At 48.4% G+C, this 15,899-nt stretch overlaps 1 protein-coding gene across 2 annotated transcripts in view; it reads right to left on the bottom strand.

Moving 5' to 3' along the window:
• Nucleotides 1-687: 687 nt before the first annotated feature.
• Nucleotides 688-15,899, bottom strand: part of LOC112943289 (C-factor-like) — a 24,502-nt gene continuing 9,290 nt past the window's right edge. Inside the window, exons 3-8 of one of the 2 annotated variants that reach the window (XM_026034440.1) lie at nucleotides 4,390-4,586; nucleotides 3,815-3,866; nucleotides 2,420-2,607; nucleotides 1,714-1,872; nucleotides 1,279-1,389; nucleotides 688-989 (exon numbers count right to left, since the gene is read on the bottom strand). In XM_026034440.1, the coding sequence (XP_025890225.1) occupies nucleotides 876-989; nucleotides 1,279-1,389; nucleotides 1,714-1,872; nucleotides 2,420-2,607; nucleotides 3,815-3,866; nucleotides 4,390-4,401 (636 nt within the window). In that variant the 5' untranslated portion in view covers nucleotides 4,402-4,586 and the 3' untranslated portion in view covers nucleotides 688-875. Of the gene's footprint in view, nucleotides 990-1,278; nucleotides 1,390-1,713; nucleotides 1,873-2,419; nucleotides 2,608-3,814; nucleotides 3,867-4,389; nucleotides 4,587-6,589; nucleotides 6,738-15,899 lie in introns of those variants that run through there. The other variant, XM_026034439.1, reaches the window with a different exon arrangement.

Genomic DNA, 15,899 nt, shown 5'->3' with positions numbered 1-15,899 from the left:
CTTCCCAGCAAGTCCCATCCCTCCAGAGAGAGGTATGACCCCTGAGGAGCCCAGGAGCAGAGAGAAGGCAACGCTTGAGCCAGCTCTCCAGATTAGCCAGGAGATGTGGCAGCCTCTGGAAGAAGCAGCAGTGGAGAATGCTGGCCTTTCTTCTCCTGTAATTCATGTGTAACTGAGACTTGGCCTGCTTTTGAAGGAGCCCCCAGCTCCTTCTCCCAGAATCCCTCCCGACAAGCAAAAGCTCTTCCCAGAGGATGGAGGCAGAGACCTCCAGTTTTCTAAAGCTGGGAAAATCACGTACTGCCCCCAAATCCTTCTCTTTGGAGATGCTACCACCTCCTGGGCACATTCATGTAGTCCAGGGCTGCTCAACTCATGCAGAAGCCCTACCTACTGCAGGTGGTCAGGTGYTAAGGTACCTACCTTAACAGCTTCCCCACTAGCAGAAGCACCATTCGCTTTGGGTGGAGACACAGAGAAACCAGGCTGGGCCATGTGCACTCAGGGCCATGGAAGATAACAGGACTTTGTGCTAGTTAAACAGCCCGTGGGGCCCTCCTTGTGCTCAGAGCTGCCCCGGGTCAGGCAGGCAGACTGCTATAATGCCAGSTTATTTTTTGCACAGGCCGGCTCCAGGCCAGGGCAGAGAGCCTTGCAAGGACACTGCAGCTGGGCAAAGGCACAGGTACTAGTGCTTGCTTTATGTTTATTAGTAACTCTGGCATAGGGATCACAGACTGTGCCACACGGACTGGGGCCATCCCAGGCAGCTCTCTTGAAGGTCAGAAGGGTGARCAGGTGATTCAGTGCACCTGGGGTCTCCTGTCATGACGTGGCCTCCTATGGGGACGGGCAGTGTTGTGCTGTGTTGCCTCTCACCATGGGATAACTTTGCCTTCCCAGTTGAGCAGGCTTCCGCTGTGCTTCTCAGACAGGATCGGCAGTATGGAGAGCATCCCCCGCACGCTCGTGTCCACTGTCAGGTCAGCCTGCAAGGATCCAGCAACGGGCATGGGTGAGGAGCAGCACTGACAYGACACAGCCACTGCTGGCCATCCACCTGCATGCACCCAGCGGGTGCACATCCACAGCAAGGCTCCTTCTGCCCAGACTCTGAGTGAGAGCCAAAGGAGGTGGGACAGGGCAGGTTTGTGAGCAGGTAACAGGTACCACACGCTCACTGGTAGCTTGGATGGAGGCTGCTTGGGCCAGGAGGCCAGCTGAGCAGGGCAGTAACCACACACACTGACTTGACCCTCATCCCTGCCAAGAACCCACCTCCTGAGTGCCCATGTCGGTTTTCACCCAGCCAGGGTGAAGCGCCACGCAGAGGATTCCGGTCTCCCCATAGGTCAGGGCCTGGCACTTGGTGAGCATGTTGAGGGCAGCCTGGAAGAGGAAGGGAGCATAAGCAGCAGGCAGCACTTAGCAGTAGAAAGTGCCACACAACAGACTACCCTCCAATGCCTCCATGTCTCCCCTCCAATGTTGTTGAAGGCAAAGGGGGAATAAACAAGTCTCCAGGAGACAACACAGAGCCTGTGTCTTCCTTCAGTGAGCAGGGGTCAAGCATGAACATGGAGATGCCCAGAGAGCTCAGGCTGCGATTGGTACAGTTAAGTCCCTCCATCTGGCAAGATCAGGTGCCACCCTGAGACCAGGCCTGCCAAGGCCCTTGCTCCTCCTGAGCTTGCAGGACCCCGGTCTCCATACCTTGCTGCAGCGATAGGAGATGACGGGCTTGAAGAAGGACTCAGCAGTTCTCTCAATGGAGCCCATMACGGTGGAGATGTTGACGATGGCTGCCTTGCTGCAGCTCAGTCCCTTGTCCGTGCTCTCCCGGGCAGCCTTCTTAAGCAGGGGAAGGAAGGCCTGCAGAGAAGCAGCATCATGGGTTGCCTGTGCCTTGGGCAAGATCCATTTCTGGCAACTGCAGCTTAGCCTCTCTGCAGCAGGGAGGATGAAGAGCAGTGGGAACTGGGGTGTTTTGCTGCAGTGGCCTTGCCCCCTCCCTCCCGGGACTCTTTGCAGAGTAAGCTAGGATCTCTTTTGGCCATCAATAACAAAAAGTGTGTGGTCGAAGATATAGGAAACTCCCTGCCAAACAGCTGCAGTATGAAAGGGAAGCTCCTACGCCGAGGAAGCTGCTGCCAGGGCGAAGCACAGACGGGCAGTTTAGCTCCATGCTTTGGCCTTGATTTCAGCACAGAAAAGTGGTGCCTAATGCTCCAGCTCCACAGCGTCAGAGAAACAAAGTTAGATTGTCCTGCAGGGTCTGTGCTGCCTCTCTCTAAGCCTCAACCAGGCTCCTCCAGAGAGGTGCAGGATGGATAAGGTCTCTGTATCTCAGGCTGCAGCCAAATTTATGCTCAGCTAGGCCAAATTCCCCCTCTATGGAGACTTCTGACCCCAGGGTTACCTGGGCCATCAGCAGTGGCCCCACTGCGTTGGTCTTGTATGCCCTTATCATCTCTTCAGAGTCCACCGTGTCCAGTGTCACAGGGGCATAAATCCCAGCATTGTTTATCAGCAGATTCAGGCCTGTGCCACTCAGCTTCGCCTCCACAATCTTCACCGCATTGGTAATGGCTGTGGGATCTGCAACATCTGCAGAGACAGAAGACAAGGTTTGAGAGCCATGTCTGACCCAATAACCCCCTGGCAGAGGTGCCTCCATTTCCCTGTAGCAGCCTAGGGGCTGTGTGGGGACTGACCATGCTCGTGACGGATGCTTCTATGGAAATCTCACACTGGAGGGTTTTTTTTGGGGCAGAGGAAGCACCATGGCCCTGGCCCAAGTCAAGATGTATGGCTGGACAATGGCACTTACACCCTGTGTCTCTGCACAGGATGCAATCAGAAAGCAATGCTGATTCTAAAACAGCACTTGCTGTCCTGGGAGAGCCATTCACAGACCCCAAGGATGCCTGCTGGCCTCTCCAGTGCTGGTTGGATCCTCCTTATAGAGGAGAGCTCCAAATTTGGCTTCTGATGCAGAAAAATGAACCCCAGGACAGCCCATTCTCCCACTGGCACCACTTGGGGCTGGCCATCAACAAGCCTGTCTTGCTGGGACTCAACAGGAGTGCTTGAGAAAAAGGCCTGACCTTGGTTAGCAGCACCCTTGCCAGGGGAATGTCTGATTTTTGAGTGCTGAGGATTTTTGGAATCTCTGCATCCAGAGCGCACCCAAGGGGCAGAGGCGGAGAAGACACAGAACATCATCTCTGTCTGCCATCCGTGGACAGCAGATGGAGCTGTGCAACCACCTCAGAGCTCAGACCCATGGGCGCTATGGCTCCTCTGCTCCACAGAGAGAGTTTAGGGTGTTCTGCTCCCATCAGTTCAAGCGTGTCCCCCGGGGTGACCCTGGAGACACCCCTACAGTGGCAGTGCTATAGTGCCCTCCCTGCTGGGTCACTATGGCCACCAGCACTCCCGGCCTCCCCTCAGAGGGTAATCCCTCCTTATTCTGAAGAGCCACAAGGCAAAGTGAACCGTGGAAGAATCTCCATGTGGGCTGTGCTGGGTCCTGTTCTGCTAGCAAGARTTGGAGAAGCCCAGGATTGGGCCATCCAGTCCTGTGCCCACAGGACATGGGGGCTCCCAGGAGCAGTGTACTAGGGACAAGGGGACACAGGGGTTGAGGTAAGTCCAGAGGAACTGCACTTGGGGCAATGGTGCTTAAAGCCCAAGTGTCGGGCAGCTCTTAAGAACTGGAGCCCAGTATAGAGGCTGTAGGTGGGCAGGGAGAAACGGAGGGAGACCCTGTGGGCAGCAGTGCCACATCCATTCAGAGGCAGAGTGCACTTACCCAGCTTCACAAGGACCAGGTTGGGATGCTTGGATGCCAGATCCCTCAGCTCCTACAAAAAGGAAACACAGAAACAATCAAGGCCGCAGCCATGGTCCTCCCTAAGGGAAACATCTTCCAGTGGGCCTTGCCTTCACCCCAGGCCAGAGGGACAAGATTAGTCAACACTAATGTGCACTAAATGTGCACTAAATGTGCAACTAGTGGGTGCACATGGGGCCTGTCTAGGTGTTCAGGTATTCCTGGGCTCCCTGAGGCAACAGCCACATAAACAGAGCAAAATGCAGGCACAGATGCAAGATGCTGTGGCCACTCTTTCAAATCTGCTTGAGCTGCATGYACGACACAGCTAGATCCTCATCAAAGGATGGGGATAAATAATTAAGCATCAGCTTATCTGGGAAATGATGCAAACCACTGGGTAATAAGGTCAGAAGAGTCTCCCAAAGGCAGTTGGGAATGACTAGGAGTTAATTCCTGCCAATCCTGATGCTGGGCATCATTCTTGCTGCTGCAGGTGACTAGCCTCTGTGCAACCCTGTACTTGGCTTTCCTATTTGTTCAGCATTTCTCACCACAAGGATCATAGGCCACTCCCTGGCCCTGCATTTTCATCCAGGTATCTTTAACTAAAGAGCAGGGCACTGTGCGGATCCAGGCCTGTTTCAGTTTCCACAAGGTCCTGCTGGGCATGGCTGATGAATGTGAAGGCAGCAAAACACAGTTTGGGACCTGCATCTAAAGCATCTTCACACACATGCCAGATATAGCCCTGCATGAAAATAGAGAAATGAGAATACAGCACTGTATAAAAATAGAATAAAAAACTACACAGACAGCAACACTGCTTCCCCCTACATGATMCTGGAGATTTGCCCCTTGTAATTGGCTTAAAATGGTTAAGTGCATTAACATGTAGTAGACAAATTTGCCTGGGAAAACCTTGTGAAAATCTGTGAAAACCCTGAGAAAACAGAATAAATAAGGAGGTGTGGAGCTGGGCAAGATCTCACAGACCTTTCCCTGGACCAAGAGTGGTTTGTTCAGCCCTGAATGTTGCTGTGTTTGGCAGCACTGACCAAGGAGCATTGGAGCACTGTCCTATGTGCCTTGTCAGCCTCGAAGGCTGGGGAATGCTTAGGTGGAACCAACAGCACAATCTCAGGTCCCACCCTGCTCTGTACACTACATCTTGGCCAGTGAAGTGAAATGAAGCACTTAGCCAATTTTTCATTGATTGCTTTTGCCCAGGGATAAAGAGTTCAGAAAAACTTTTTATAAAGGATAAAAGCCAAAAGGAAACTTTCAGCTTTGCAGTTTTTAACTTTGCTTTCTTCTACTACGGCAAGTTTTATGTGTTGGAAAACAAACCACCATATTCAATGTGGCCAAATGATTATCTTTTACAGCTAATTAAAAATCTCTAACAGGAAATGAAAATCAGTGATRTCTCATGAGCTGCTGCAATCCCTTGCGCTCATCCTATCAGTGTAGAGTGGGAGTGTCACGGGTCTGGTTCCAAGTTCAGTTTTCCCCTGGAGCTCTGTGCTTCACCATCAGCCCCTGCATTCCCACATTCCCTCTGGACTCAGGAAGCCATGGAAAATACTTCTAAAGGGCTTGCAGTGATCAAAATTCATTTTTCCTCTCATGATGTGTTTTGTCCAGCTGCTGGCATTGGGAACCTCACATCTCCCGAGGGTAAGTATAGCCCAACTCACCCCTAAATATCTGACCCAGCCATGAAGGGGCAGGAGTGAAGTTGGCTCTGCCTTCGCTACAGGTCACCCTACTCTGTCCCCCACGGTCCTTGACTTCAGCAGCACCTGGAAAAGGCTGCTCAGCTGAACAAGGCTTAAAGAAACATCCTGTGCCTGAGAGCAGCGACCCTCTTGAAGAAATTGGCTCCAGTCCAGCCATGCAGACAAGCTCTTTGATCCCATCAGTAACTACCCAAGCTCAGCACTTAGCGGGGAAGAACAGGGCAAGAAAGGAGGGGTCTCCGCAGGGCTCCCCAAGCCGTGCTGCTCACACACCCTACACCAGCCCTTGCCCGTGGCCAAGCTGCGATTCGGTGCATCACGGCCCCTCCGCAAAGCCTGCCTCGCGCAAGCCGCAGCAACGGCCCCGAGACGGGGGGAGAGGAAGAGGGTGGGTTGCAGCATGGCCTGCGTAACCTCAGCTAGCTCATCGGGGGAGCTCAATAACAGGGATTTAGWAACGCTTCTCTCACCTCTGCCAGCTTCATAAGAGGTTTCTCAAAAGGGCTTTCATACCAAACACGCACTACAGACAGCACTTGGTGCAAGCAYGAGTGGCATGAAACTCAAAGCACGACTTTTCTTTTTGTCTAACTTCTCTGAGCACATTCCCAACGCCAGCTGCCCGCGCTCAGAGGCAGGGCCGCCGCCGGCAGCGCTCGCTGCAACGGCTGGGTGCAGCGGAGGAGCTCGGAGCAGCCCCGGGCTGCCCAGCGGGGTGGCTGCCGGTCCCCTCCCCGGTGCCGGGGAGAGGCAGCACCCAGCCTAGCCCCAGGGCAGCGCAGCGCCCTGCGCCTGCCGCCCAGGCCCGGGCGGCCAAGTCCTTCAGCTGCTCCCGCTCACGAGCGACCTGCAGCCGCGTGATAATCTGTGCCTGAACGCGYAGGGCCTCAATGCCACCGAGCGCGACCTGCGGCTGGGTCTGCCCCGCAGCCGCGACCACGGAGCTGCCCGCGGGCCCGGGGCGGCCGCTCGCCTCCGCGGGAGCGGGCGGCAGGGGCAGCCGCGCACTGACCTGCGCCCGCGGCCCCTCGGGGTCCCGGCACGTCGCGAAGATCCAGGCCGGGGGCCGAGGGCCGCCGAGCAGCTGCCTCACCAGCTCCAGCCCCAGGCCGCGGTTGGAGCCGGTGAGCAGCACGGTGCGGGCCCGCAGCGCCGCCATGCCCGCCCGGAGCCACGCGAGTGGGGCGGCCTCTGCGGCGCTGGCCGGGGACGGGCCGGCCGGGTACAGCCCTCCGGGGCCGGCCGGCCCGCGCCCGGCCTGGGCCCCACACCGCGGGCCCCGCTCCTCTGCTGCAAGGCAGACGTAAGTGAAGACACATAGGAAATGAGGGCAGTGTAGGGGGAAAAACCTCTCTGCGAACAGCCCCGAGAAGTGTTTTCATTTAGCAGCCCGAGTGCTGCGGGCACAGCCCGTCAGGCAGCTCTCTGGAGGCAGGAAACAGGGGATTATAAATTGTTTTGCAAGCCTCGTTAGCTACATGTTGTGAGGTTGCCTGGAGATGACAGAGAAATGCAGAAAAAAACAAGAACACCACTACCAAAAACACAAATTCACACACATGCCTATACTGGCATACCCAYGTGCCTTATTTCCTCAGCAACATAGAGACCTTGATGACCTCCTCCTAATGTATATGATAAGAGRCCTATCTAGTACTGCTTAGTGAGACCTGTTTCTGAGCTTGCCTAGCTTTGCAGTGCTACAGTGTTTAACTATAAACCTGTTTGGGTTTTTCCCCCAAGCATTTTTGTCCATAACTTCTACCCACTTTGCGGTTTGTAGCTTGCATAGTTCATGGAGATGGTTGTAATGCACTTGACTGAAGCTTTTTGTACACTGAAGGTGTGGGGAAAATAGATAAGAAATTATAAAGAAAGGTTGCTATAAACAAAATGGTGTGAAGTGTACTAGAAGGATCCTYAAAGTCCAAAGGGCTCCTTGGTTTCAGGCAGCAATGCGTATAGGATAGCAGTAAAGCTACTAGTGTTACAACCTAGGTTACTGCCCTTATTATATAWTCACTTCTTTGTTATGAAGACACATTTCTTAGTTCATTTTTGGCAACTTCAATTAAAAAGACTGCCGGGGTACCCTTCCCCCAAATGCCAAGTCTCCCAAAGCCAAAGCAAATATGGGATTTTTCCCTTGCCCTGTTTTATGACCCACTTGAGTAGAGGAATTTTGCAAAATAGTTACCAAGAGTATAAGTGTTTGGTGCTAATTAAACATTAGCATTCTGTCAGACTTGTTGATTACTTGTTGCATGTACGTTTTGCAGTAGTTTAGAGATCCTGGGTCCTTTTTGTGACATATTCCTGTTTCCTTATGTTGTCCATGTGACGTACAGATCTAATATCCAGCCCGTTTCTAGGAGTGTGACACTCAGAAACAGGAGATGAAGCTGAGCTTTTCCTTACAATAAAAGGAAATCTTACTACAAGCTTAAGATCTTTTTGTCCTGTGTCTTTCTTTGGTGTGTTTGTTACTTAGTATTTCAGACAGATGTCCTGATGTCTGAGAGGCTGAGCTCTCCCCATACCACTGAGTAGTCCATGAGAGCTGGTAAAACACTTCTAGGAGAAAGGTCACACATTTTGCCTTTAACAAAGAAGAGGGGCTGCAAAGGAGTTTATTATCATTATTACTATTATTACGGTCTTGTTTTCCCAGCATTCTCACCATCTATCAAGTCAACTGCCCTTGCAGGCCTTATCTTGCTCTCTCATTATACCCCATTGATGTCCAYCCAAGAAAACCACAAGCTGATCATTAAACCATAAATGTACGTAAGACAAGGGTATATCTTTTTGTGACAAACAAGAGATCATTCTCAGACATCCCTCTTAGTAAATATAATATTGGGGAAAAAAMCCCAAACTTCCTACCTGGTTGTGCATAGGTTTTTCTCAGGGCATCTTCCAATTCCTCCCTGAAGGAGGTGGGAAAGAGGCTGGTGGTGGTCTGCTGTATGGGATTGTCACCCTGGTTGGTTCTTAGTGCTACCAACACTGCTGTGCCGCTGTCTGCAGGTGATTGAGGTCCCTTGATTACCCTTACAGGATGGATTTATCCCAGAAAAGTTCTTCTGAAGACAAGGTGAGGCTCCTAGCTGACACTGGATCCAAGTTCCGTGGCCCAAGTCAGGTCCTATGGAGAGTCTGAATGCTGTAAATCCTTTTTAGAGAAACATTTACTTGAGAAAATCACCACCTAGTTTGGCTGAGGTCTGTGCAAAGGTTTTCAAGGCTCTGCAGTTGCAACTGGCTCTCCTGTCATCCTTAATGGCAGAAAACCCTTGGCATTGCACCAGAATTTAGGTGTGTCCAACAGACTTCTCATGCTATGGACTTCTGTAGGAGTCATGGCTGTGCTGACCTCTACAAGTCTAGTTCTGAGTAGACAGTGCCCAGGCCATCTTAGTTTTCTTCTCCCTCTTCAACAGAGTCACTTCCTGAGAAGTTCGTGTGGAGTGGCTTAGCCAGAGCTGTTGTACTTTCCCTTTACATTTGCAAGGAAGGATCTGTCTCCATGCTGTCTCTCTGCACCTTTCCTGACACTTTGGGCAGGGAGCCACATCACAAAGTCTCCTGGGCAGTGGGCTTGTGTCTATGTTCAGGCAATTGAATTGAGCTTACAGTGTCTGAAAATAACTCCCAATCTGTTGTGCTGTGTCTATACTTGGGATATGAAAGGCAGCAGTTAAAAGGTGTTGATCAATATTTTTTAAAATGGTCAAGTGAGAAGGGGCAGTAAAGTTGCCAAGTTTCCACGGATTAGTGTTCCTTCCTTGAATGATCTAATGATCTAGCTAAGTAGGTGTAAAGTCTGGCCAAAAACAGACCTCTTAAAAAAAAAGCTGGAGCACTAAGAACCTAACCAGGACTGTGTAACTGCCTGATTGCCTCTTTTCACTAGGTGTTAGAACTTAAACTGTCCTTGGACCTTCACCATATGTTAAACTCAGCTCAGAAGTTCAAAGAAGTAAAGAGTTATCAAGTTAAGACACATAGAGAGAAGAGACCGGTTCTCCATCCATGTTATTGTTACCTAACCTTCCTTCCTATGGGTGATTAGGTTAAGAAATGCCTATTATCTCATCTTAATATCCTTCTAACCAAATATAAGAAGGTCATCAGGGTTAAACATAAGCCCAGATCAGGCTAAAAGCATTGGTGACTCATGTAACAGAGGAAAAATGTGCTCCATTCAGTAAAGTCAGACACAATTTAGGAGGATTTAGGGAAGGAAAAAAATGTCAGAAGAATGGAAAAGCAACAGCAGAACCTGAGAAACACAGGCTGGGCTGAAGAGGAGGGCTCAGTGGTAAAGGATGGGAGTGAGACGGGATCAAGCTTCTGAGCATGAAGACTAAAAGATACCAGGGTGGTGTCCTAGCCAAAAGTAGCTTCTGCAGAGTGGACTGTAAGGTAAGAGTGAACAGGACATGGATATGTGGCTTTGTGGTCCCTGTTGCCCTTGACCAGAGTGGTCTGATTGCAGCCATGCTTTGGAAGACACACATCCACAKTCCTGTCTACCAGCTGGAATGACTCACTCCCATGGAGTTGCGGACAGGCCTCCTGCAATGGGGATTCAGAGAAGCAGGCCACCATTTCCATCTCTACTTTTGAGGAAATTCTCAATACACTTGGGTTAGGTCGCAACAGATTTATAGAACATAKAAAATTTATATTTTATATAGATCTGCTCTGACCCATTTTATACAGCTATATTTTACTATAGCTAGCTATAGGAGAGAGCACATGGAACAAAGGTGACAGTAAGCCTCACCTACATAATCTCCACCTACCAAGCAGAAACAAAGTCATTTATGTACTTTCTTTTTTATTTGAGAAACTTCTTAAACAACCGAAGGTCATAACCAAAAAAGCTTTCCTTTTATGGCATGTTAAACATGTTTTTTGCCTTGAGGCTGGTTGGAGCCTGTTTTAAATGGACAATTCAGTGCTAGAATACTTAACAATTGCCTCTTAAATCCCTAAATAGTACATAAAACTTAAAATGCCTTACATAATCATATATATACACACACAAACTGCCACAACTGCCCTGCTTGGGGAGTACCAGTCTTGTATCTAAAGTGTGGTAGAAGAACTGCAGAGTCCAGGTGCTCAAGGCTCCTAGACAGGGACTCTCATTGCTTGGGCCATGCTGCCTTCTCATCTGCTTTTGACTCTACAGTCCCTTATTCAATTGATATGAGCATAAACATAGAAACATATCTACTTCTTGCTTCTGTTGCTCAGAGCTTCTAGCACAGATTCACAGAATCACAGATTCACACAGATTCACAGAATATTTAAGGTTGGAAGGGACCTCTACAKATCATCTAGTCCAACCTTCCTGCTCAAGCAGGCACACCTAGAGCATGTGGCACAGGGTGGCATCCAGGCGGGTTTTGAAGACCTCCAGAGTAGGAGACTCCAYAACCYCCCTGGGCAGCCTGTTCCACTGCTCTGTYACCCTAACAGTAAAGAAGTTGCTCCTCACCTGGAGACGGAACTTCTTGTGTTTCAGCTTGTGGCCATTACCCCTCGTCCTATCGCTGGCCACCAGTGAGAACAGCCTGTCCCCTTCCTCCCTGCATTCTCCCTTCCTGAACTTATACATATTAATCATATCCCCTCTGAGCCKTCTCTTCTCCAGAGAAAAMAGGCCCAGCTCACTCAGCCTCTCTTCATACGAGAGATGTTCCATTCCCTTAATCATCCTGGTTGCCCTTCTCTGGACCCTCTCCAGAAGCTCCACGTCCTTCCTATACTGGGGTGCCCAGAACTGAACACTGAACTCCAGGTAAAGGAGTACTCCAGTACTCCACAGCAAAGGAGATACTCTGTACATCTTTGACCTTTTGGTGTTTAAATTGGAATCATCCATCAAGACAACAGTTACAAAAAACACTTAGGAAAAAAATATAAAAACTGCTATAGCACAGACAGTTATACAAAATCCATATACTGTTTTAAGTCCTAGATACCCAAGCAAGTTGCACAAACTCCATCTATCTTCCTGACATAGTTCCTGACAGAACATCATTTATATTTTCCTCTAATCCCCCCAAAAATTAGTCTAATATGTTGCATTTATATTTAAAAAATATTAGCACATGTAGCCAAATAAGGAATACCTGTTATTAACTAAAACATTTCTATCAACAACTACCTACACCTAAATTGTAAACTCTAAGTTGACTGCTATATGTATAATGACCTAACCACTGGGTGATCTGTGTTCCTCCAAAAAAGTAATGTCTTTTCTTTTGGTGGAATTCTCTTGCACTGCAATGTGAATAGGCAAGTCCTTGCACTTCAGTGCAAAGTGATTAACAGCACTTGGTAGGGTCCTTTCCACTCTGGCTTCAAGGTGTTCTTCTACTGAAACATTAATATATACAGAATCTCCTGGCTCTAGGGGATGACAATGTTCAGCAGTTGGCCCTGTAAGACCAGAAGTATCTGTGTATGGAGAGATCTTACACATTTTGTTAAGCTTTATAGTATTTCAATATTACCTCCTCATCAGTTAGTTAGAAATTAGTTTGAGACAAACTGAAAAGTCTAAGTCATTTGAGTCTATGAAGAATTTTATATGTCCTTCTTATTGTTCAACACAGAGAAGATTAGATAAACAAATGAGCTGTTACTCAATGCTCAGTAATGTGCTTTATATTAATTACATACAAGGCTGTTTTTTAATCACATAAATATTTGTTTGAGAGGAAGGGCAAAGATCTTTTCTAGAGTTTGTGGCCTGAAAGTTTGTATCAGTTTGAGAACTGACTGATATGAAGAGTTATCCCTCGGTGGTAGGGTAGGGGAGAATTTTCTTATGTCATTTTGACAAGCTCCAAAGCTAAGGCAAAAGTTTTAGCTTTGGTCTACTGTGTGCCCTTCCCAGACATTAGGTTAGAATCATAGAAATTCCTAAATTAGCAGTGTTCAGCACTATTACATTTCTACTCTTCCATTACTATTGCCATCACTGAATACATTGTCAGACTTACCCATTTCATTTTTGAGAATGTTTACAGAGTATCTTAGTAAGATATAGSTAGTATTTCTCCATTACTCACTATCTCTTGACCCTTAGAGTCCCAGTGCAGTAGGGCCAGATTTGGTGCTGAGAAARGTTCCTAACTCCTTAAAAGGCTTTATTTGTTTCTCTCAAAAGTCATAAACATCACAGATAAATCATTAACTAGTTAGGCCAGTAGTCTGAAGTCCTGTGTACTAAGTGAATGAAGTGTACTACTGAATGAAATCTTGATACTAAAGGTTGAGATTAAGTAATGTTTTGGTGGAAGTGTCCATTTTGAATTAAAAATTCCGAAGAGTTAGCCAACAGAGTTAGCTTACTGACAAAATAGCCCAACCCACAACTTTATACAAATATTTACTACTTTATGTATTTTAATTTCAACTGTCTATTGCAAAGCTGATTTTACCTTTATCTTTAGTYCAGTTTTATCCTTGACCAGTGTGTAGACAGGAAATATCAAAGCTCAAAAGACATACAACCTCATATAGGGACTTTCATAAGTTTTAACATTACAACTCAACCTTTAAACCAACACAAACTTTTCTGTTATTATTGTTAGTGATTTCCTTGGTGGCAACACACAGTATAGCTATAGTAGAAAATAAAGTCCCAAGTATTTCTGGTCAAAAATGTTCAAGAGACAAGCAACACCAAAGTCCATCTTTCATCATTGACATTATGAGGAAGAAGACTTTGAAGCATGATTTTGTTCATAAAGAAATACCATACAAGCCACAAAATCTAAATTGAAGACAGCTGTAGCACATCAGATCTTTGGACTGAAACCCAACAGCTTTAAGCACTTCTCTAATTTCACAGTTTTATTCCATAGGCCTAAATCCTAGATATAGGATAGGCCTAGATAATAGATATAGGCCTAGATTACATCCTGAATGCAGTTTAACCAAACTGCATGAAACAACCATGCACTGCTTACAAGAGAGCCCTGGCTCAGGAACTTCAGGGCTTAGACCTCAAGAGTCTAGACCAAAGAACCTTCTACAGGCTTGGAAAGAAAGGAGTGACTTCATATATCACATGACATAGCTGAAAATAGCTCATGGTTCCCCATAGATCCGTGAAGAGGTTTAAAGATACAAGAGTTCCCACACTGTCCCAAAAAATCTGACCAGAGAAGGCACATGCAGCTTCCAGCTCACTGCAGACACTTAGGGAAGAGTCAGCTGCCACCTCTTACTATACCTCTTGCAACCATTAATCCTAGCTCACCTACACCTGGGCTGCAGTGAGACTGAGCACAGCCTCCTGAGCCAACCAAAAGTCTGTTTCTCTGGTCACCCTCATGTCTGATCGGGTGATTATTAAATGATGTTTAGGGCAAACAGCAGCACAATCCATAGGGCAGAGGCCACTCAGAATCCTGCCTCAGCCTTGTTAAGACACAATTTGCTGTGTCAGAGTTCTGAGTCTGCTTTCTTTCCTGATTTGGGTTTGGGTGTCATGGCTCAAGGCTAGCTCTGATACAGTTCATCTGTAAACTGGGGTTGGGCTGCTGGGAAGAAAAGCAAGTTTCTCAAAGAGGGACATGAGAAGCCTCATTGGGACCTCTCCACTTCATGTCACAGCTGCATTTAAACTCAACTCTCACCTTGCTTGTTGCTTAAGCTATGTTGCTGTCATGCTCAGGCATGGCCTTGCACTTGCCTGCCCTTGATGCCTGGACTTCAGAACTTGGCCTCAGACGAGCCTCAGCACTTTGGACTCAGCTGGCAGCCCCAGGACTGTGCCTGGCTCCCATTCCTGCCACTCGCCCAGCTCTGCCTCCTTGCTCCGATGCTGTGGGCCTGTGCCCTGGCGGGAAAGCCCCTGCATCTCCAGCCTTGCTGTGTCCCTCAGGTCCCATTTGTGTGACTTTGTGGTGCAGGGCGCTCCTGCTACTCCCCAACACTCTAACAGCACCTTTCAAGGACTTTCCTCATGCTCCGAAGCAGGGTAATCTCAGGTTGGCAGATGATCAAACAAGTGGATCAAAATAAAAGAAACTTCATACTCAGATCGGATTTTTCACTGACAAATCCCCTTACAATGGTTGTCACTAGTTTTCTTTTACTGATAAGAAAGTGAATCACAGAAGGTGAGCTTGGCTTGCCCAGCTTCTGATACAGGCAGTGACAAGGCTGAGTATGTCCCACCCTGCAACCTTGTTAGCTCTTTAATCATTTTTACCAATGCTTCAGCAAGTTGATATTTTGTGCTGACATGACCTCAAAATGACTGAAATACTTAATGGAGTGAATAAACAACATAAATGCCAATGTATTTATTATTACACAGTCAATTAAACTTACTGCAGATCGTTCTGTCATGCCCCCACTCCACGGGAAAACAAAGAGAAGCCTAATTCCGTGTGTAACACGAAGAATGGCCCTTTGTGCAAACACCAAGTTGGGTGTGAAAACAAACAGAGCGTTCAGGAACTGATAATGTAGGAGCTATGGTTGAATATGGTGAGAAAACAGACATGGACTGCACTTCTCTCTGCAGGACGACAACTTAGGGCACCTTCCTGCAGTCCTGGGAGAAGCAATGCTCCACTCAGGAAGCTTCTGCATAGATCTCAGATGGAGTAGCTGCTCCGCACTCCATCATGGCACAGATGCACGTGCACACTGGGAATGCACACCACAATCCACAGAGRAAGCACAAGGGTGGAGACAGCATCCAACAGGATGGAGAGCCTGAGCAGCAGAGGAGTCAGGTGCAGTCTATGCAGGCCCACTTCCTTCTGCAAGCAAGCAATAGTGGTGGTTTGCTCTGCCAGTCTTTGGTGGGATGATGAGAGAGGGAAAATTTGTTTGGAAGATGTGTAGCCTTGTGCAGGTCCATTGGAGGATCTCTGGAAGGCAGCTAAAGGGAATGGGTTTAACCTGCCACTGATGTTATACGGGAACAAGCAGAAAGGCTRTGAGCGGGTCAAGCCCAGTAGGGCCAGGAGGCAGCCTGCCTCCCTTCCACAGCCGGCTCACTGCTCCGTCCCTCAGCACAGCTTCTCCTGGGAAGATTGGCTGATGGCTCCTGCTTCTCAGGGCTACTCTAGAGACAGCTCAAGACAAGTGACCTTTGCTCCTTGCAATGAGGAGGGCTGGATCAAAGCCAGGAGTTGGCTCCTGTAGAAGCTGCACCTGAGACTTTGTACAAGGACTAAGTGGGTGGAGTGACAGCTGACCAGGGTATAAGTAGCATGGGGAAATGAGTGAAGTGTGCAAAGAAGAGCAGAGGCCAGAGGAACATGGCAGGGCTC

The sequence above is a fragment of the Nothoprocta perdicaria genome, unplaced genomic scaffold, assembly GCF_003342845.1.
Source record: "Nothoprocta perdicaria isolate Ctin4 unplaced genomic scaffold, notPer1 scaffold_143, whole genome shotgun sequence".
Taxonomy (NCBI): domain Eukaryota; kingdom Metazoa; phylum Chordata; class Aves; order Tinamiformes; family Tinamidae; genus Nothoprocta; species Nothoprocta perdicaria.
Note: the sequence above shows the minus strand (reverse complement) of the source record. Positions and strands in the feature narration are given on the sequence as shown.